The sequence below is a fragment of the Euprymna scolopes genome, chromosome 30, assembly GCF_053919585.1.
Source record: "Euprymna scolopes isolate OS-2025 chromosome 30, ASM5391958v1, whole genome shotgun sequence".
Lineage (NCBI taxonomy): Eukaryota > Metazoa > Mollusca > Cephalopoda > Sepiida > Sepiolidae > Euprymna > Euprymna scolopes.
In genome coordinates, this window is record NC_136511.1 from 24698535 (window position 1) to 24722073 (window position 23539).

At 34.8% G+C, this 23539-nt stretch overlaps 1 protein-coding gene across 2 annotated transcripts in view; it reads right to left on the minus strand.

The window, feature by feature from the left end:
• Positions 1-23539, minus strand: part of LOC145254721 (interstitial collagenase-like) — a 127767-nt gene that overhangs the window by 33088 nt on the left and 71140 nt on the right. For both annotated transcript variants that reach the window (XM_080113443.1, XM_080113444.1), the window contains one exon: positions 20752-20974. In XM_080113443.1, the coding sequence (XP_079969569.1) occupies positions 20752-20974 (223 nt within the window). The remainder of the gene's footprint in view (positions 1-20751; positions 20975-23539) is intronic.

Genomic DNA, 23539 nt, shown 5'->3' on the forward strand with positions numbered 1-23539 from the left:
GCAAAGATTCTTGCGAATCGCTTGCAGGTTGTCATCACTGACTTGATCGAACCGGACCAGACTTATGCTGTGAAGGGGAGATCGATTCAAGACAATTTGCACTTGATACGCTCGATCATAGAGGGGACAGAAGACGACGCCGAAGCCGCGCTGATCAGTTTGGATCAGTCCAAGGCATTCGATAGGGTCGACCATCGGTTCCTAGGATCTGTGCTAGAGGCCGCCGGATTTAATCCGGACTTCCGCAAGTGGATCTTTGTTCTGTATGACAGGCCGACGGTAGCGGTGCAGATCAACGGTAAGCTGTCGGAGTCATTCGCTGTCTCTCGGTCGGTGCGACAGGGTTGTCCGCTGTCGCCTCTGTTGTATGTCCTGGCGTTGGAACCCCTCCTTCGCAAGTTAAGGGACGAGGCGGCTACACCAGTCCTGCGCGGAATAGCTCTCCCTGGAGGCACACGAGCCAGGGTTTCCGCGTTCGCCGATGACGTCACCGTGTTCGTGTCTTGCCTCACGGACGTTCAAGCGGTGGTCGAGGCGCTCGCTCGATACGAAGAAGTAACAGGGGCCATCTTCAACCGTAGCAAGTCTGTTGGCCTGCGGTTGGGGGCCTGGACCGGGGTAAACTCGCTTCCAGGTATTTTCAGCTGGACCGATGGACCGGTCCGCATTCTCGGTGTCTGGTTTGGACCGGGACTTCAGCTGGAAAAGAATTGGTCGGAAGTACAGTCTAAGGTCAAATCGTCAGTAAAGACTTGGATTGGAAGGAAATTGTCCTTGAAGGGTCGGGCGGAGGCGTGTGCTACATACGTCTTTCCGCTCATCCTTTACCGTTTGTCTGTACTTCCTCTCCCTGCAGAACGACTAACCCGCTTACAACGGCGCCTCGATTCACTTTTGTGGAACGAGGGTAAGCATTATGTCTGCAGAGAGGTCTGTGTTCAAAATCCGAGCGAGGGAGGCCTGGGTCAGCCCAGTCTCTTGTGTCATAGAAACGCCGAGAGATTGGCTTTCCTGGGTCGTTCGCTTGAAGGAGACGCTCCTTGGGTCCCTGTGGTTGAGAACTCGTTTCCCAACCTCAAACCCAACCCTTCGGTAGAAGGTCGTCGTAGACCGAAGGGGGAGTCCAAGTTCTTCTCCGAATGCCGAACCGCTCTTAGAGCTTTGCCGGGGACCAATGTCCTCGATCAGCCAAGGAAGAAACTGTATCGGGATTTAGTGGAGGGGACCGCGAAGGATCCACTTTGTAGGCGGATGGGATGGTCGATGGAGTTTGTCCGTTCTCAATGGCGTTGGGCGCCGGGACGGGAGATTCTGAATAACTCGGAATTCTCCCTGACTTGGCGACTGGTCCGAAATGCGCTGCCCCTCTTCGACGTACTTTTCCGGTATAAAGAACATACCAGCCGCTTCTGTCCGTGCTGTGACGAACGCGAGCCCGAAACAATCGAGCACGCATTTTTTAGTTGCAGCCGGATACAGCCCCTATTAAGGTACGTCGAGGGGGTAACAGCTCGCATCGATGCCGAGTGTCTGCTCGATCTCGACGTAGGAACTTTTGTGTACAACATGGAGCCGCCGTTCCCCAGGGAGGAAAGTTTGGTTTTCCTGGCGATCCTAGCAGTAGCGCGCATGACCATTTGGATCGCGCGCCTCAAGTTGGTCCACGAAGGGACATCTGTTCCTGATCGGGATCTGATCGTTTACTTTAAACATTTGCTTAAAGTAAAGATCAGATGCGATTGGAAGAGGTTGCCTAGAGTGGAATTTGACAAGAGGTGGGTGCACAGCACTAGTTTGTGCATCCGTCGAGGAGCCAAGTTTCAATACGTGTTCCCTCCTTAGGCATGGCATGGGCGGTGCTGGGTCCTACGGAACCCATCCCGCCTAGGTTAGCATTATAAGTTCAGTAAAGTAACTCTTGACTGGTGGTACAAATGAGATCCTGTTCCTGATTTTATTTTTTGGTATTAGAGAACCTCTGAGTCTGCCCAACCCCCCCTGCTCCTCATCTTTATTTTCTGATGCCCCCGATCATCCCCCTACTCAGAGGTCACCTTCCTACCCCCTCCATCCGTTGCTTTATTTTCTCCCACCTCCATTAAGGCGACTTCCCCAAACCCCATTAGGGATGCTCTGCTTGTTTTCGGTTCCCCGGAAAACAGTGGGGGATCTAGCCACATAGAATAGTACAGGGGGGGGGGTCTTACTAACAACACATTAGTAGATTTTCCTTATTTTTGAAATGAACATTTTCATTAGTTTTTTCCCACTCCACGAACATTTTATGCCAATTAATTCAAGAACTCTTTCTAATGAAATCGAACTTTATTTTCTCACACATACACACACAAAAAAAAAAAACAAAAAAAAAAAAAAATGCACACACAACATACAGAAATGAATATACAAATTGTACATAGTTAAATTTTACATTGAACGCTGGGGTTATTAGTTAGATTAGGATCCACAGAGTGATTGAGGTATTTTGGTAAATGTTGCCAGTCAAGAGTAAGACTTCAAAGTCTCATCTGTTACGTAGTCAAAAAGACCCTGTACCCTCCCCCTCCCAATTTCTTGTAGGGCCTTGTGCCTAATTTTGTTGAATTGAATTTTTTGTACGTTTTTTATGTTCAATTTTTTCTTTCTCAATAAAATATATAAACAAGATCAAAGTGTAGTATCTGTTCTTCAGATGCTGCCCTTCCATTTCTTGTTCTCCTTCGGTGGAGGAGAAATCCTTCACGACTGAGACAAATTTTATTTTTGTACCTTTTCTCCACGTTAAAAAAACGACCCTGGTGTCTAACTCTGTCCCGTGGGGAGGCATTGTAAATAGGTACAATATAAAGGAGTTTTCAGTTTATATTTAAACTTAAAAAAAAAGTAATATATATTTTTAATTGAATGATTTAAAAATTGTACTTGTAATAATTAATAAGCTTGATTATATTAGCTAATAGATTGGAATTTTATATTGTTTTCAATTCAAATCAATCGATTAGTTATGTTAATCTACTGTAATGATCAATCGTTTTTTTTTGTTTTTTTTTAGCTTAGTTTAGTTTCGTATATACGAACATGTATAATAGTTTATAATTTGTTGATATTATTTTCATAAGTATGTATACGAAAATTAGAATTAATAAATTTACTACGTAGTAAATAGAACATTTTGGTAGAAAATGCATGCATTAATTAATATTGTTAGTACGAATAGTACGGTTCAATGACTTTTTTTGATAGAAATTCAATATGGCGTAATGGAAAAATAAAAAAGGTAATTGCAGCTTCTCTTCCAATTTTCGGATTACACTTCATAACATTTAAACGGATTGATTCTTGCTATTTCTTTTGATGAGTTAAGGGCATAATAGATGCACTAATTCATATAATAATTACGTGATTGATTTTGCGCTACGAAACAGATACTGCCAAGAATTGTATAAGTTAACTGAATTAAAGGAATATATTATAAGATTGTCAACATCATTAATTCTGGAATATAATTTTTTTGTCATTTATTCTCTATATTGCTCTGTAATTACATTGAGCTTCTTAAATATAGATTAATATTTAAGAAAATATATTTCTACAGAAATATATATGTATATAAATATCAAATTTACAGAGATATTGCACACAGACAGTCAGACACTTTCACTTTTATAGATATATAGATATACTAGCACGGGTGCCCGGCATTGTATTTTGTTCAAAAAAATAAAAACAAGGGTCAATTGTTTTAATTTGACCCCTATATATATGTTGCCACGTGTCCTTATATATATATATATATATATATATATATATATATATATATATATATATATATATATATATATATATATACTAGCATTTCAGCCCGGCCTTGCGCGGGGGTTTGGAGGTGTATGCTGAGCAAAAAAATAAATAAATAAATAAAAAATAACAAAAATGGTAATTTTTTTTAACTTTGACCCCAATTATGACTCCTTAACATTTATTGTTTTGGGCTCAAATCGAGTTATTAAGTTAGATCCATTTCCAAGGAACCTATATCTAAAATTTCAAGTGTTTAGACCCCAAATTGTCGGAGGAGTTTGGTAGAGTCTTCAAAGGTCAAATCGTTGAACTTTGACCCTTTAACAGCAAACTTTTTGTCCGAATACTGATCACAAAGTCTTCTTCTCTCTCTCCCTTAATCCATCTATCTATCCATATCTATATTTGTCCGTATAACTATCTCGTTATCTCTGCGTACCTTTAGAAGGGTGATGGTTTATTTAAACAAAGATTGTTTGAAATGATCTAACAACTGATAGCGGTTGAATTTTTTTTTATTAACTTTAACAAATCTTGCGGTGATTTAAACTAGATAAAGCAGTTTCTATAGATTAATGCGACCGCACAGTACCTGCATTAAAATATAGCGAATGGAAGAGCAGAGAAGAAATGGTAAAAACTGTTTTTCTATCAAATGAGTATATTACCCATATAAGTCAAAACCAGAAATGATCAAATACAATACAAATTACGCACTTCTCAGATGTAATGTCCGATTATTCATATTTACAATAAATATAAAACATACGCTTATCTTTTTCTTGCTGTTTAATATTGCATTGAAACACGAAGCAGCCTCAATCCTTTTAAAGAGTCTTCTATTTTCGTCATGAATATATCGCACGGATCTTTTCTCATTTCCGGGATTTTCGTTTTCTGTACAAAGCGATTGGCAGGACAATCGATGGAATGTTTATCTTATTGGTTCGCAATTAATATTTGATTGTTTCCATATATGACGTTTGAAATCAAAACGTAAGAAGCCCACTCGTTTTCTTTACAGATTTGTATATAAAAACATGTTCATCAAGCTCTACGCGTGTGTTTACGCGTGTGTGTGTATTTGTACAGTATCAGATTGCGGACACCGGTGTCACGAGTTCGATACTAACCTTTGCTGATGACGCCTAAAACTAGTAACATGCATGCCCGTAGGTATAATTTTATGCACATAAATTATAATAATAATAATAATGATACACACACACATACACACACACACACACACACACACATATATATATATATATATATATATATATATATATATATATACCAGCATGGGTGCCCGGCGTTGCCCGGGTCGACATAAAGTTCCGTTTTGAACATACCTACTATACTAAGGATATTAATATTTACATCCTGAGTAACGTCGATACCCCCCACACACAGCAATTTCAAAAATAAAAGAACATATAAAAACATGTAAATGTAATCGCCCAAAAAAGGAGTACGTGATAGCCTCTCCATTAGGTGCGATTCTTACAATAGTAAAAATCATTTATTTATGGGCGTCCGAAATAGCTATCCTTAAAAATATATGAAGGGAATGCGGTATTATATCGGAGCACACTTACACGTTTCTTTTAACCTATCTCCCCCCTCTTTGACTACGATGGCTGTTCAACAGTCGACCAAAGTAAAAGAATCCGAAGGAAATGTCCTTATTTCGAAAAAGTTCTTCTGCTGACAATGAACAGCTGTAAATAAAATAAAATAAAACAAATATAAAGTTTTCTTGAAAATAAAGTAATTTTTTCCTGTACTTTCATCTAACAATTTACACTTTTCGTAAACATATTTCTACGTATTTTCTTTAAATATATATATATATATATATATGTATATATATATATATATATATATGAAATATTTCCGCCTCTCCAGAAAAAAAACATGACTAAACAAAAAGTCTTAAAAAACAAAAATTTGTACGTAAGAATTTACGGTAAAAAAAGTAAAAATTTTATCTTTTCTTGACGGTAAAAAAAAACTTTTTGTTGATAAATATTATGGAAAAACAAAAAAAAAAACACATCAAATAAAATAAATAAAAATATTTTCAGTCCTTTCCACGTAGGTTTTTGTTAATTTTGTATTATTTAAATTTGTATTTTTCTGGTTTGTTTGTTTTTAAAGCGTCTGTTACAACGCTTGGCTTAAATCGATGATTGCCCATCTCGGCCGACCATACTTAATGGGAATTTCCGATAATCTTGGTCAAATTATGCAAGAATATCTAATATTTACAAATAAAGCAAAACACCTTTCTGTATACACGAGACAATTTTTCCACGCTAGAAACGTCATGCGATTGCCAAATTAATTTATTGGGTAAGAGATTTTTTATCCTTCGAACTTCTGAACATATAACAAAAACTAATCAGGGGAAATAATTCTTCTAGTTTCATAAAAAATCGATGTCGGAAGTAATAATTCCAAATAAATTTAATTAAATATATTATCAATATAATTGTTAATTAGATTTTCTAGATTAGATATTAGATAATTCTTAAATAGAACAATTAAAACAACTCTTGTGCTAGAACCTAAAACAAACATACGGCTATATAGTACAATTTATTTCCCACAATACAATAAACAAATGAGTTGACCTCTTAATTGTATATTTTTAAAAGAATCATGCTACATATACAGAATGAAATTAAATACTAAATATACGGACCTTTTGTATATATTAATCAAATGGTGAACAAACAAACAAACAAACAAACAGGTATACGAATTTATATATATATATATATTTATACATATACATATATATTTATACACACATATATATACATATTTTTTATACAGTGATCACAACTTATCAATGCCCGGAAGCCACTCAAGGATAAGGGTTATTGCAAGTACATTACGTTAATGTGGAGATTTGATGAAGTGTTTACTTAAGGGGGCGGTTCATTAGGAATTTCCTAACGTTGGACTTGAACACATCCAAGTTGTATTCAGGTGGGAAGCAGGCAGACGGAACAGAGTTCCAAAGGCGTGCTGTTCTAAGAAAGAAGCTTTGTTCATAGAATCCACGTTTTGATTTAGGCACAGATAAAGAGTGGGGAGAATTTTTCACAGTGGATTCGGCTAGACGGGTGTTTTACGTGAAAGATTGGCGAGGGGGGACCAGAGATTGGAGTTCAGACGAGCACCTGCCATGGAAATAACGATAAAACAAGGATAGGCTCGCAACGTCTCTTCTGTGGGAGAGAGGTTGCAGGGTAGAGAAAAGGGCATCCCCCACCAAGCCACGAAGTCTATTTTGTACTCTGTCAAGGCAGGATAGGCTGTTTTTAGCAGCTCCTGCCTAGATATGGCAGCAGTATTCCATCCTTGGACGTACTTGGCTTTTATATAGATAGAGAATTGCATCAGTAGTGAGATATCTTCTGGAGCGGTAGAAGGATCCCGCCATCTTTCCAGCGACCTTGGAAACAGACTTGATGTACGTGTTCCATTTCAGATCAGGAGTAAAGATCAAACCCAGAAGCTTGTCAAAACACGGGGCCTCTCTCAGACGAGAGCCATCCATCCCAATGGATGCCAGATGGAGATCAGAGCGTTGATGATGTAAGGATAGGAGTTTGGTTTTTAGATGCATTAAATGTAACCAGCCACGTCTTCCCTTACTGAACCACGCGCTCGAGATCAGAGGAGAGAGAGAATCAGAGAGAACTTTGTCATTTACAGCCTTTGATGTGTTGCCGTAGATGGTCGTGTCATCAGCATAGATGTCAACGAATGATTTAAGTATGTGTTTAGGGAGGTCATTGATGTAGATCAAGAAGAGAGTTGGGCCCCGGATTGACCGCTGAGGGACTCCAGCATTAATGCTGCAGGCCTCTGATTTTTGTGCATCGACCACTACTCTTATGAGCCTATCGGAGAGAAACGATTTAATTATTGAGAAAATATTTCCAGTCATACCGTAGCTGGAAATCTTGTGAAGTAGACCCTTATGCCATACCTTGTCGAAGGCTTTTGATATGTCAAGAGCAATTGCCTTAGAAAGGAAGCCTTTGTCAAGAGATTTACTAATCCTGTGAGATATAACCGTCAGCACATCTGCGGTAGATCTTGCAGAGCGGAAACCATATTGTGTGTCACTAAGAAGGTTGTTTCTGCTGAGGTGGTTGACTATTTCTCTATTTAATATGTATTCCAGCAACTTACTCATAACACACACTTATTGGTCTGTACTGAGAGGGAGATGACTTATCACCTGAATTCTTAAATGCAGGGTAAACAAATGAGGTCTTCCAGGGAGTCGGAAAGCACTTCCCATTAAGGCAGCGCTTAAACAGTTTTGTAAGTATGGGAACAAGTTCTGGTTGAAGGTTTTTTAACACTATAATTGGGATGCCATCAGGGCCAGTTGCTTTACTGGAATCAAGGTTCTTGATTAGCTTGGCGATCTCATGCACGGATATTTGTATGTTACCTAGCTTGTTCTGTGTTATAGGAGGAAATATGGGGAGCTGATGGCCTTCGTCGCATAGGGTAGAATTAGCTGCAAAGTTCTTTGCAAATAGTTTGGCCTTGTCTGATGCTGAGGAGATGACCTCTGGTCCATTGGTAATGGTTGGGATAGAACGCACACTTCGGTTCATGATCCTATTGTTATTTGCCACTATTGGTGGGAACCAAGCTGCTGATCAGCTACCTTGGATTTAACAGACTGGGCATATAGCTACCTTGGATTTAACAGACTGGGCATATAGCTACCTTGGATTTAACAGACTGGGCATATAGCTCTCTTGCATTTTTTATTACTCTTTTACAGTAGTTGCTGGCAGTCCTGAAAGCAGCTTATATATATATATATATATATATATATATATATATATATATATATATATATATATATATATACAAGAAAGAAAACAGCTTATATATATATATATATATATATATATATATATATATATATATATATATAAGGTTACCCCCCCCAAAAAAAACGGGCCCCAAATCTAATTAGGCCCCATTTCTTAGTGTTTTGTTCGAATGAAATTAAACTTTGGTCATAACTAGTTTATTATATTCAAAACATCACATCAAAACACTATGGTATTTGGCCTCTTTTTCTCCGTTCTACAACATATATTCTAGATGGCCTATATTCTAGATGGCCTCCATTTAGCTCTGTGCATTTCTTGAGGCGCAGCACGAAGTTGTCCATGACGTTCTTATAGACCGAATTGGTAATGCTCTCATCTTCTCCCTTATGGCTTCCTTTAGTTCCGTGGTGGCTCTGCGTTTCCCTGCGTAGACTCTGTCCTTAAGATAGCACCAAAGAAAAAAAAAATCTGGGGTTTAGGTCCAGGCCATGAAGTGCCTACTCAAAATCAGTCTTGAGACTGATCACTCGGCATCCAATGTTCTCTTTCAGCCGGGACAGGTTTGAGGTGTGAGAACTTACTCCGTCCTCTTGGAACCAGACCATGCTCATGAGCGACGGGTACATGGTCTTGAGCTCACTCTTGAAGGTTTTGAGGACCTCCACATACCGCTCCTTGGTGACTGCCACTGCTGCGTCAGATTACTCGATGAAGATTGGTCCAATGATGCCTCTGGCGGGGATTGTAGCCCAAACCGTGAACTTAGGAGAGTGCACGGGCTTGGTGGCTACTTCATTGAGTCTGGAGGATCCCCAAAATACATTTGTCTTGGAGTTTGTGTTTCCATCAAGAGGGAAGTGGGCTTCATCTGAGGTCCAAATGCGGTTAAGGAAACTTGGTGTACCTTGATATTCTCGAGCATCTTGACTGCCATAGACCTCCTCTGCTTCTTATCTGAGGCTGTAAGGGTCTGCATCGTTTTTATTCTGTATGGGTAAGTCCTGATATCGTTCACCAGCACTCTCCTGCAAGTCTCACGGGACATACCGAGGGACTGACTTCGCTTACGCGCGAGCGTTTCGGACTCTGCTGGAGAGACTCTCTCACTCTTTCGACCAGCTCGGTTGTTCCCTTTTTGGGACGTCCCGAGTGGCTTGGACGGTTCTCTCTGGCAGCGTCGATGTTCTCCACGGTCCCATACTTGTCGAAGTCGTCCACCCAGTTCAGAATTCTCTTTTTGGATGGAGCCTTTTCATATTCGAACTGACGTATGAAACTGTCATAGGTTTTCTTAAACGAACCTGTCTTGTAGTAAAATTTAACACTGTGTATTATTTGTCCCAGCTCCCACTGGGGTCTTGGTGTACTCACGGTCGTTGATTCTGCTGTGTTATGTAAAATAAGGGCAACCGATGAATAAATAATGGAGATATCACATATAGTGTGCCCGGGGATCGTTTTTTTTTTGGTCACCTTGTGATAAAAATATTTCAACAAAAGAAAAGAATTTGAGACAATAATGTACAATAATAAAAAAAGTTATTGCACTCTAAATTTCTGCTTTGTATGCATTAAAAAAAATTATTTAAATTTATTATTACTTCGGTTACTAAAGCTCTGTAACCGAAGAACAAATTTATTAATCGACGAAAAAAAAACAATAATTTTTGTTTATTAAATAGGAAACAGACGTGTGAAGAATTTTTTAAAAAGAATGTGTTATTCCTTGTAATTTTACGCTAATTATTTAATAAAAAAGTCAGTTCAAAAAATTAAAAAATGTAAAAACGTATTAAATATAAGCGAAGTTCAAAATTGAAAATAATATTTCTATAAATCATTCAAGTCAGCACTCAGTGCGCGTATATGCGAGTGCGGGTGTGTTTCTATAAATACTAGGCATAGGATTTGGATGTAAATGGTAGTTTCCGTATATACAATGTCTTTTGGGGGTAGTTTCGTATAATTTTTGTAAATATTTACTTAGAAAAAACAACCTACCCCCCAAGATTAACAATAAATTATTGTCTTTACTTTGATGCTGAAATTAAGACGATTGGAGTCATCGTTTATAAGTTTTGAGTATTAGATGTATGGTTGATAAAACACGACAGAGTTATTCTTTTCCCGATTATTCTGAATTATTTGGTGCGTTTATCATCAGGAGCGATTGTTGTTGTTATCGTTTTCTTTGTCTTTTTCTTTTCAGGCTTTTTTATTGGTTATAAATGTGATCCCTTGAGTAGAATATGTCTTATAAACTACTTTTGGGCGTCATTTTATACAACAGCCATCTGAAAAAAAAACAGCTAGGCGAATGGAAAAGATACTCAGAAAAATCGCAAAAAAGAATAACTCTGTAGTGTTGAGTCAGTCGTGGTTGTATGATTACTTGCTGCCAATATATATATATATATATATATATATATATTATATAGTCTACATAAAGTGTAAATGTAAAAATAAAAATAAAGAATTATTATGATTTACGTGTGTAAACATATTATTCGTCCTTATATTAAAGAGAAACCGCGGCCACTGCCAACATCTTCAGAAAAAATCAAAATAATACAAACAAATATCAGATTAAATATTTTGTGTCGAAGCTTGATAAATGATAACAATGCCGTATATATATATATATATATATAATATATTTTAGTCATCGACATACAGACCTGTTTCGTTGTTTCACAACGCATCAGTGCCGCTAGACTAACACCTATCCCAAGCCGAGGATCGAACCTAGAACCGTCGTGATGACAGTCGGCAGTTCTACCCCCTGACTACGGAAGCGGTGGCCGTAATTAATCTGTCCGAATGTCTATTTAAATAAACATCCGTCCGCCACTCGTAAAGGGCTCAGACGTTTGTTTGTAAACAAACCGCGAGCTTCGCATTTTTTCAGCTAAATTAAGTAGCGAGTAAGATTATTTACGATAGTGCTCTACCCAAGAGGGGGGCTTTATAAAATATATTTTAGTCATCGACATACAGACCTGTTTCGTTGTTTCAATTCGCTAGAATAACACCTATCCCAAGCCGAGGATCGAACCTAGAACCGTCGTGACGACAGTCGGCAGTTCTACCCCCTGACTACGGAAGCGGTGGCCGTAATTAATCTGTCCGAATGTCTATTTAAATAAACATATATATATATATATATATATATATATATATATATATATATATCTTTATATATCTATCTTTATCTCTCTATCTATCTATCTATCTGTCTCTGTCTGTCTGTCTGTCGTTCTGTTTTTCTGTCTGTCTGCCTGTCTGTCTGTCTGTCTGTCTGTCTGTCTGTCTCTCTCTCTCTCTATATATATATATATATATATATATAGTCCTATACTGAATACACTGTATATAAATGTATTGAATAAGGTGAAAAGTTATAGCAAACATCTATATGAGTACTTTAACCATAGTTCCTGATTTCAAAAGACGAAAAATTAAAAGATACATCTGCCTTACTTTTAATGCTAGGTTTATTTATGGTATCTTTTAAATTTAATAAAAACCCTTCACAATTTGCTGACGAGGAAACCTTGTTTATTAAAAAACTATATGTAATTATTATTGTCCGTAACTTGATATCTACCACAATAAAAACACTGTTTTCCGAAACGATCGTACAAATAATTGATTTTGTTTTGTTCCTTCTCATGAAACGGATTTTTAATTTAATTATAATTTGATTTTTAAATTTTAAATTATCAATCACATTACTAAATATATATATATATATATATATATATAAATAAACATATATATATGTATGTATATATGTATATTTATATATACACATATTTATATATATATGTATATATATATATAAATATATAAATATATATATATATAAATATATATATATATATATATATATATATATATATATATATATACTAGCAAAAGTACCTGCCGTTGACTAGGTTAAAAAATAGCCTACAGAAATTGGACTCGGATTTATGAAAGTATGATAGGTTATGAAAAGGACGGCTTGTAAATTTGGGTTGAATTTGGGGTTATCAAAATCAAAGCAAAATATGATGAAAGTAAAAATTAAATAGATAACCCCCATAATTTATTATACCATACCTGTTCACACTGAAACACTTATCACAATATTCTGTGGATCTATATTAAAAAAAACTTGTTAAACTTTGTGACATATTTCTATTCTATGGAGGTCATGTGCGAACGAACACCCCATAATTTTATTATACTATATTTCTTCAAACTGACACATAATTATCAAATATATTTACGCAGATAGATATGAAAAGTCTTTATTAAAGTGTTTGCCTATTTCCATTCTATGGAGGTCAAGCGCGAACGCAGACCCCCACAATTTTAATATACCATCCCTATTTGAATGAAAACATCCTTATCAAAATATTATTATGTACATCTATATCAAAAACACTTGTAAACTTTATTTTTTAAATTTTTACATTTTTTATTTCCATACTTTGCGGACCAGGCGCGAACGCAAACCCCAGAATTTTAATGAATCACTGTTCTGCCAGATCAAACATAACCATTCCTATGTCTCGATACATTTCTATTATTATATGTAATCTGTATTATATGTAATCAGCTTTTTTAAATAGTCAACCATGTAGGAGTCTATTCGTTACCACACACACACACACACACACACACACACACACACACACACACATATATATATATATATATAAATGGAGAGAGAGAGAGAAAGAAAGAGAGACAGACAGAGACAGAGAGAGTATTGCAACAAAAGTTGTACGCAAGATAGATTGGTCCACACCAGAACCTCTTGAGGAAATTATTGGACTCATATAGGCACACTTCAGATCTTGTCACCTACGAACCAAACATCAATCGTTACCTTAAAGATCTTTTTTAGATTAACTGTCCAAATAACTTATCTCTGTGAAGCAATGTTCTCAAGTGTCAATCTTAAACGTGGCTTCACTTATCGATACAAGCTGAAATTATTTGTACTTGTAAAGAAACGCCATTCTTATATGCCTTCTGGCGGCGTCTGATTTCGACTCGTAAAATCTCGAAATGTCTTTTGAAAAAATATCGATTCAAATGTCTTTATACATCTACACAAGAATGTCGTGTATTTAGTCGTCTTTGAAATGATAGGTGTGTCACGGACGCAACAACTCGAACTGATTTCTTTGTGTTCATATCACAAAGCTCACAATTCTATATTTCATTTTCAACTTGATAATTTCTTCGGTTTGTAGAATAAGTACTTTTAAAGCTAAATAATAATAATAATAATAATAATAATAATAATAATAATAATAATAATAATAATAATAATGAACACCAAAACTGCATATCTACAAGTTCTAAAGCCCCTAACATGCATCCCCCCATTGTTTCATCACCGATCCCCCCCCAATGATACCAAAGGGCCGAGAAGTGTCAATAAGGACTGAAAGACCGAGGAGCGAGCGCCAACAAGACTGGACAAGCGCAAAGAGAACTGGGACCTTGGGGAGGCTGAGTGCCACTCAAATTCCAGTATAAACCAATGCCCACTACCAGCGAGAAATCAACGGTAAGCGGCTGTTGCGATGATGCAAATTCATTTGCAAATGCTATCGAAGGAGGTGGAGAGGGCTGGACGTCTGGGGAGACTTGTTGTCACTCAGCTTCCAGAGAAGAGCACAAGTTTCCAATCAGATCGTTTGTTGACTTGTATGAAAGCTCCATGTGAGCCAATAAAAAAATAATAATAATAATAATAATAATAGAATAAATAAAAATACAAATTAAAATAAAAAAAATAAAATTCAAAATAAAAATTCAAAAATAAAACATCATAAAATTAAGAAAGTTATGAAACAATAATAATATAATATCAACACCTCGAACTGTATGACAGTCAAGGCGATTACCATTGTAATTGAAAAGGTTGGAAACATAACAAAAAAGCCACCATAAATGGTTTAATCAGACTGACAAGACAATTTCTATTATTATTATTATTATTATTATTATTATTATTATTATTATTATTATTATTATTATTATTTACTCACTAGTAATAGTCACACAGACCATCATCAATAATTTCTTTTCGAGGACAACCTGTGGTGTTCTAAGGAATCTGAGCGACAACAAGTCTCCCCAGATTTCAAGTACTCTCCAATTCTGGAAATAAATCTTTGTAAAAGAAATTGCGTTATCGCAACATCCGCTTACCATTGATTTCTCATTGGCAATATCTTTGGCAAAAGTAGGAATTAATCGCGACTATCCCTTTTGCTATGGCTAAGATTGTAAAGTAGTCAAACTTCTGCAGTTCAGTGGAGCTTTGCTTATAATCTACACGAGTTCGCCGCTATAATCTTTCCACATCAACGATTTTTTTACATATGTACATAAGTATGAGGTGGTAAAGCTGAATCTTTTAATATAATGAAAACAAAGCAACCCTTCCTGATAAAATCCCCACAACCACTGTTACTGGCATCCATTTAGATATAGGGCGGGGAGAGAGTCTATGCTAGGTAAAGGCAATCTATCTAAAAAAAAATAGTTAACTGTTACTAAAAACCTGAGATTCTGGTCAAATTTTACGCTAAAACGTTCACACCAGGAATAGCTTACTCTTCATTGAAGGAATTGAATACCGCTTAATTCATTATTTGTTTGTTTGTTTGTTTGTTTTTTTAACACTGCAGTTCACACTTGATTGTTTGCGCTGTGATTCTAGATTCTTCCTCACGAATTACTTTCTCAGGAATTTACAATTTATTGTTGGAATGATTGATGTTAATTTATTATCCTGTTAAAAATCACTATTATTTCTCGCAAAAGAGTACATTTTTTAATATATATATATTCAAGTATGTACTAACAAATGGAGGGTTTTTTATACTAATATTTATCGGCCTTGTCGGTGGGGCATTAGAATACGCCGACTGCCACCCCTTCCTGCAGAGGGTAAAAGTCCCTCAATGGGGGTTCTGGATATGACCTTAAACTATATCCGATGGTGAGGCCCCAGCTTGCGTGCTCTGGGGAGTGTGGAGCCACCCTTTAATTTCCATTGCTCCCAGGTCCACTCTGACCCGGAGTGGTAGTACCTGTTAGGGTTGCAACTATGGGTTAAATAGAAACAGACTTGCAAAAAACAAATATATTCTATTAAAAAACATTTCTTCAAAATCACCGAATTCGTTCGGCATTAAATAACCTGAAAAGGGTTGATATGCCGTAAAACAAAAACAACCAACCAACCAACTAATATTAATCCTCTGATAAGAAAGAGACCCCCCATGATCAAGGATTTTTAATATTAATTTTCTTGCTTGAATTTGATGGAACAATTTCATTTTCATAGTCTATTCTTTCTATTTCTTCAAATGCTCTAATCTATTATATAGATATTTTGATTCTGTTGATATGTTTCAATTTTAAGGATAATATATATATAGCAGCAGCCGTAGAGCGCAACGGTTTGAGGCTCCGACGATCACATTGGCGGTCGGGTTTCGATCCTGGTTTGAGGTAGTTGCTTGCCTAGCCGCACTGATGAGCTGTGAAACAGTGAAGTATTGAAGTATGTGACTATATATATATAATTCTTTTAATACCTACATCAAAACCAAAGCAAAATATGATGAAAGTAAAAATAAAATAGATAAACCCAATAATTTATTATACCATACCTGTTCACACTGAAACACTTATCACAATATTCTCTGGAACTATATTAAAAAAAACTTGTTAAACTTTGTGACATATTTCCATTCTATGGAGTTCAGGCGCGAACGAACACCCAATAATTTTATTATACCATATTTCTTCAAACTGAAACATAATTATCAAATATACTTGCACAGATAGATATGAAAAGTCTTTATTAAAGTTTGTGCCTATTTCCATTCTATAAAGGCTAGGCGCGAACGCTGATCCACAATGTTATCATACCATCCCTATTTAAGTTAAAACATACTTATCAAAGTATTCTTATGTACATCCATATAAAACACACTTGTAAACGATTTTTTTAAAATTTTTTGATTTTTTATTTCCATACTTTGTGGACCAAGCGCGTACGCAAACTCCACAGTTTTAATGAATCATCATTATGCCAGATCAAACATACTCATTCCTGTCTTTCGATACATCTTCTATCATTATATGTAATCGCTTTTTAAAAATATTCAACCATATAGGAGCCTATTCGTGACCAGACACACCCTCATAAGTTCAGCTTTTTTTTTATATAAAAATTACATTTCAATATCTCATTTAAAAAAAATATCTGAAGATAGCAAAACAAAGCTTGAAACGCGTTATAAAAATATTGTAAAATAAAAAAAAATGATAAAAGGCTGAAAACACACACAATTGTTGATGGCTACACTCTTTTAAATATATATTTTTTCTCTCGTTGAAACTACACAATCATCACTTTAAATATATATATATATATATATATATATATATATATATATATATATATAAATTTAGGTAACGTAATTGAAATAGGATATTGTACTTTAAATCCAAAATGAATGCTAAATCTTGAAATGGAAATTCCTGGTAGTATAATAGTAAAGTCTCTTTACCTCTTTTAAGAGTTTCTATTTCAACATTTAGCATTTATTTTGGATTTAAAGTACAATATCCCTTTTCTGCCTCAATGTCCATTTCCCTTAGTCTAATATCCAAAAGTTTTTAAAAACTTTAAATTTTCTATGTTTATTGCTTTTAGCAAATCAGATGCAAACCAATAAAAACATTTACTAATATTTTTCTCTGAGGAGATGAGTAAGAATCGAAAACTCTGGTTTAAGATATATTCAAGTGTATTCTTTGTTTTCAAACAATAATCGTACTCAAAAAAGTTCAACCAGAACTAGCGCCCACACTTACAAAACTGTTTAAACATTGTCTTAAGGAAAATTGCTTCCCATCACCCTGGAGACTCTCATCAGTATGCCCTTTATTTAAGAATTCAGGTGATCGTTCATCCCTCTCTAACTACAAGCCAATAAGTCTTCTGTGTGTCATGATTAAGTTGCTGGAATCTGTGTTAAATATAGAAGTAATCAACCATCTTTGCAAAAATAACCTTCTTAGTGACACACAATATGGTTTCCGTTCTGCTAGATCTATAGCAGACGTGCTTATAGTTATATCTTATAGGATTAGTGAATCTCTCGACGGAGGCAACCTTTCTAGGGCAATTGCTCTTGACATATCAAACACCTTACTGCACAAGATCTCCAGCTATGGTATAGCTGGAAATGTCTTCTCAATTATTAAATCATTTATCTTCGATAGGTTCATAAGAGTCGTAGTTAATTGGCAAAAATCAGAAGCTCACAGTATTGATGCTGGAGTCCTTCAGGGGTTTATCCTGGGCCCAACTTTTTCCCGATCTACATTAATGATTTTCCAATTCACATCCTTACATCATTCGTAAAAATTTATGCTGATGACACACTCCAATCTATGGTAGTACATCTACCACCGTAAACAACCAAGTTCTCTCCGATTCTTTCTCCTCTGATCTTGAGCACGTCGTAAAATGGGGAAAGGAGTGTCTGGTTACTTTTAATGCATCTAAAACCGAGCTTCTATCTTTACATCATCAACGTTTGATCCCTATCTGGCATCAATTAAAATGAATGTCTCTCGTCTTAGGGAGGCCTCGAGTTTTGACAAGCTTCTGTCTTGAATTTTACTCCTGATCTTAAATGGAACAGGTACATCAAATCTGTTGCCACGGCCACTGGAAAAATGGCGGAATCCTTCTATCGATCCAGTAGATATCTCACTACTGATGCAATTCTCTATCTATATAAAAGCCAGGTACGTCCAAGGATAGAATATTTTTGCCACATCTGGGCAGTAGCTGCTAGAAAGGACTTGTCCTGCCTTGATAAAGTTCAAAATAGACTTCGTAGCCTCGTAGGAGATGTCCGTTTCTCTTCTCTACAATCTCTATCTTACCTAAGAGACTTTACGTGTTTGTCTCTGCTTTATCGTTATTTCCATGGTAAGTGCTCGACTGAGCTTCAATCTATTCCGCCCTCGCTAAACTTTCACAAGAAACACTCGTCTAGCTGAAAACATTATCAATAATTCCCCGCACTCTTTATCTGTGCCTAAACCTAAACGTAGATTCCATGAACAAAGCGTCTTTCTCAGAACTGCACGCTCGTGGAATTGCCTTCCGTTTCTTGTATTTCCAACGTAAACAAGTTCTTGATGAGCCATTCCACTTAAGTTAACAAATTTACAGAATTTTCATTACTAAAGATTACTATATTGTGAAAATGAATACTATACACTATTAACCGTTATCCTCGAGTGGTCTCTGACCTAAATAAATTGTTATACGTATGCAAAAAAAATTAAAATCTTTATTTTAAAACTATCTTTTTCAAATCATAAAATTTAAATTTTGATTCATTTGTATATTGAACAATTTTATTTGACTGGGATTGTCTTATATGAAATATATATATATATATATATATATATATATATATATATATATATATATATATATATATTTACCAGTGGTGAAAAAACCGGACTAGAGTGCTCAATGTGTAGTCAGAACAGTATATAGGAAATTTATTACTGTGAGTCCAGAATGAGTTTACAAATTGTTTCAGCTAGAGGAAAATCCTCAAAGAGAGGAAAAAATCCAACTAGCATCGTCAGAATTCATAAATGGACTAAGTTATAAAGGCAAATAAGAATGGATAAATCATAGATAAAGGGGAGTTAGAAAAGAAGGGAGGAGTGGTGGGGAGAGGACGTTGGAGTTTAAAGTAGTAGGAGTGTATTAAAAAAAGAGAGGGGTTTATAATTAAATATTAATTATGTGTAAATTCTTATATACCTTTTTTTTTTTTAACGGTTTAAACTTAAAAGACGCTACTTTAGTTGATAACGGCATAAGTAACAGTTAATTTAAAGGATCGCCATGGCAACAGGTTGGAGAGTTATAGTTAGTGAAGGGGTTGAAAATGGGGTTTAAAGTAATTTAGCGGGGCGGGGAGAGATTGAAAGATATTTATTGTTTATAAAATGGAAAGAAAAAGAAAAGGAAAAAAAGTTAATGAATTATACTTTACAGGTTTATTTTGATAGTGTAATGATATATATATAATTAAATATAATATATATATATATAAATAAATTAGCCGGGCAGGTAGAAATTATACGTTACAGGTTTATTTTAATGAAATAAAATAAAATAGGTGAAAGCTTCAGTAAGTAACTTAAATAATAGGAAAAAAAAACACAACATTTTTAATAAGTAACACACAAATACAAGCACACGCATAAATGTGTACAGCAAATAAAAAAAGTAGCGTCTTTTAAGTTTAAACCGTTAAAAAAAAAAAAGGTATATAAGAATTTACACATAATTAATATTTAATTATAAACCCCTCTCTTTTTTTAATACACTCCTACTACTTTAAACTCCAACGTCCTCTCCCCACCACTCCTCCCTTCTTTTCTAACTCCCCTTTATCTATGATTTATCCATTCTTATTTGACTTTATAACTTAGTCCATCTGTGAATTCTGACGATGCTAGTTGGATTTTTTCCTCTCTTTGAGGATTTTCCTCTAGCTGAAACAATTTGTAAACTAATTCTGGACTCACAGTAATAAATTTCCTATATATATATATATATATATATATATATATATATATATATATATATATATATATATATGAAATATATATATATATATATATATTTGTATATATATATATATATGAAATATATATATATATATATATATATGAAATATATATATATATATAAATATATATATATTTATATATATATATATATATATATATATATATATGAAATATATATATATATATATATATATGAAATATATATATATATATATATGAAATATATATATATATATTTCATATATATATATATATATATTTCATATATATATACATATATATATATATATATATATATATATATATATATATATATGAACAATCATATTTATTAATGATAAAAAGTAATCGGTTTATATTTACTGACCATTTTTATCGTGGTCCACGATCCACGTTTCGTCCTCATCAAAGTGTGCGTCTCCTTCGAGTGGGTCTTCGTTGGTTTTGGGAAAGTACGCATGTGCCAGTGTGCCACCCGGCCCATCGAACGGAACACCATCGCCATGTGCTCCTTGAGCGAAGCTAATCACGATATCTGCTGAGTCGTCGCTGACTTCTGCAAACGTTAACTTGGAAACGTTGGCCCATACCTGTAACAACAAAAATAACAATAATACACACAGAGAAACACATATACATACATACATACATATATACATACGCATATATATATATATATATATATATATATATATATATATATATATATATATATACCCAGCACCTTAAAATAATGTAATTTTCTATGTTCCATTAAGAATAGTTTTTAATTAATTTTCAATATATCTGCGGAAAAGCAAAATTATGTTTATCCGTAATGATTATTTTGCTAAAGACATTTCCTCTGAAGAGATGAGACATGCATTGAAAATCCATGGATTAAGGAAAGAACGTACAATTTCGTGTATTCCTTGTATCAGATAATAATATTTGTTTTAAAATTCTATATCTTTACTGCACAAATTTAAATATAAATCATACGTTCTTATATATATATACTCCTATGAATTTGTTTTTTTTCATGTATCCATATCCATATAAAAACATTTTTCTATTCATTTAAAAAGAAAATGCAACTTTGTTATATATGGTCGTGGAATTAAATTTATCTGCAAACAGATTTAGCGAATTTTTGTATTCTTTTAAACATTTATTTAAATTGTTTCCGGATGGGGATTTTCGTTTTTTATATGGAATGATCAAATTTAGTTAACTATTACGTGTAATTATATTCATGCAGATATTCTACATGATTTAGACTGGCGTAATATAATCGTAAAACACTTAGAGTAAACACAGACCTCTTTCCATGCATAGAATAAAAAGCAAATGGAAACTTCGCCCGATCTCACGTCGGTATTTTAGTGTGGTATAGAGACCATTTACACTCCCTTTGTTTCCATCTTGGGTCTCTATGAGCAATTAGCAATTAGGTCCATAACTGCGTCAGTCACGCGGGTAATGCGGTACTAGCTTGAACCAACTTGCTTGTGTTTAAGTTAACTTAAGAGAGGTCAAAGAATTACCGGTTACATATATTAAACTCGTATACTCGGGTCGACAAACACACTACACCGAAGAGGTCACGAGGCAGGTCAGTGTGTTGACATAATTTGCCTCCCCACCCACACCTGAATATATAAGAAGAGACACCCTTGAGAGTAGTTAATTAGTTAATCAGAACAGGAGTTTCGCGTAGATTTTGCAACATTGGCGCGCAATATAAACAGACTCTCCCTCCATGTTATTCATTTTCTTCGTTTCGTTAAACACAAAAAAATAAACAAAGAATATACTTGAGAAAAATTATTTAGACATGGTTTAATCACTTATATAATCATTTTTTTGTATATTAAAGATTACAAAAAATAATAAATAACAGTTTTTATTCAATTTGCAATTTACCGTTTAACAGGTGCAGAATGTCAAACTTCGAAAGTGTTTATTTTAAGTAGTTCTTCATTCGTACAAATCGATTGTTACTACTGAAATTAAATTCAAACAACCAGCAAGGCTTTTCCTGACAATTTTTTTTACATTCATCCACATTCGTTTTCATTAGATTTTTTTACATTCGTTTTTTTAAGTAGTTTGTGACAGTACAATGTTGGCTCTTTTTTTCAGTTATATTTATCTCGAACTTGAGTTTTAAAAAATTAACTCATTTAAAAACATAATTAGAATATTGATATATGGCTATATTCATTTATAATACAAATTTCACTGTTTATTTTTCCGGTTGGTGTCAAAGAATTATTGATTTAAAATATAATCTTGAAAAAAATGTTTTTGAAAAGTATTATTCATAACAATAACGATGTTTGTTCTCCATAGCTTGATTTCATCCGTCAACAAGCTTATACAGGGTGACCCCCCTCAAAAAGCTAAATTGAGGCCATCTAGAACATATGCTGTAGAACGGAGAAAAAAGGCCAAATACCATAGTGTTTTGATGTGATGTTTTGAATATAATAAATTAGTTATGACCAAAGTTTCATTTCATTCGGACAAAACACTAAGAAACGGGGCCTAATTAAAATTGGCCCCGTTTTTTGGGGCCATCCTGTAAATGCTTATGAAATTCTATAGGTTTTAATATGAAATACGAACTCAACCTATATGTTATCGCATTCAATTGTAATAAAACGAAAGGAACACCAGACTTTTAGGAACGAACATGTATTCACATATATTACAGGCAAAAGCAGGTTGAGCAATACCATTCCTCAAATGTAGGGCAATTGCACACGACCTCCTTGGCCGCGTGCCAATCTCTGACTGCCGTGCACCGGTACTCGTTACCAGGGGGGGTGATGTCATGAGATAGTCCATCAATCCCATGGAGGGGCGTCTCCAACACTATATACAGCATTATCTGTTGATCCCAGAAACAAATGACAATAATAATGTTCAATCTGATCTTGTGAAGTTGATTTAAGAATGTAAAATGTTACAATATTAACCAATTATTTATACTGGTTTATTTATGCTGATCTAGTTCTTTATTTATACCGCTTTATTGTTATTTATACCCCTTTATTATTTTCGTTTGTACTCTTTTATTACGAGGTGTCTTGAATAAGTTTTCAGACTTTTTTGGTACAAGTATTTAAAATTGTCGTAGACTCTTGAAAATTCAGTATATTATTTCTATA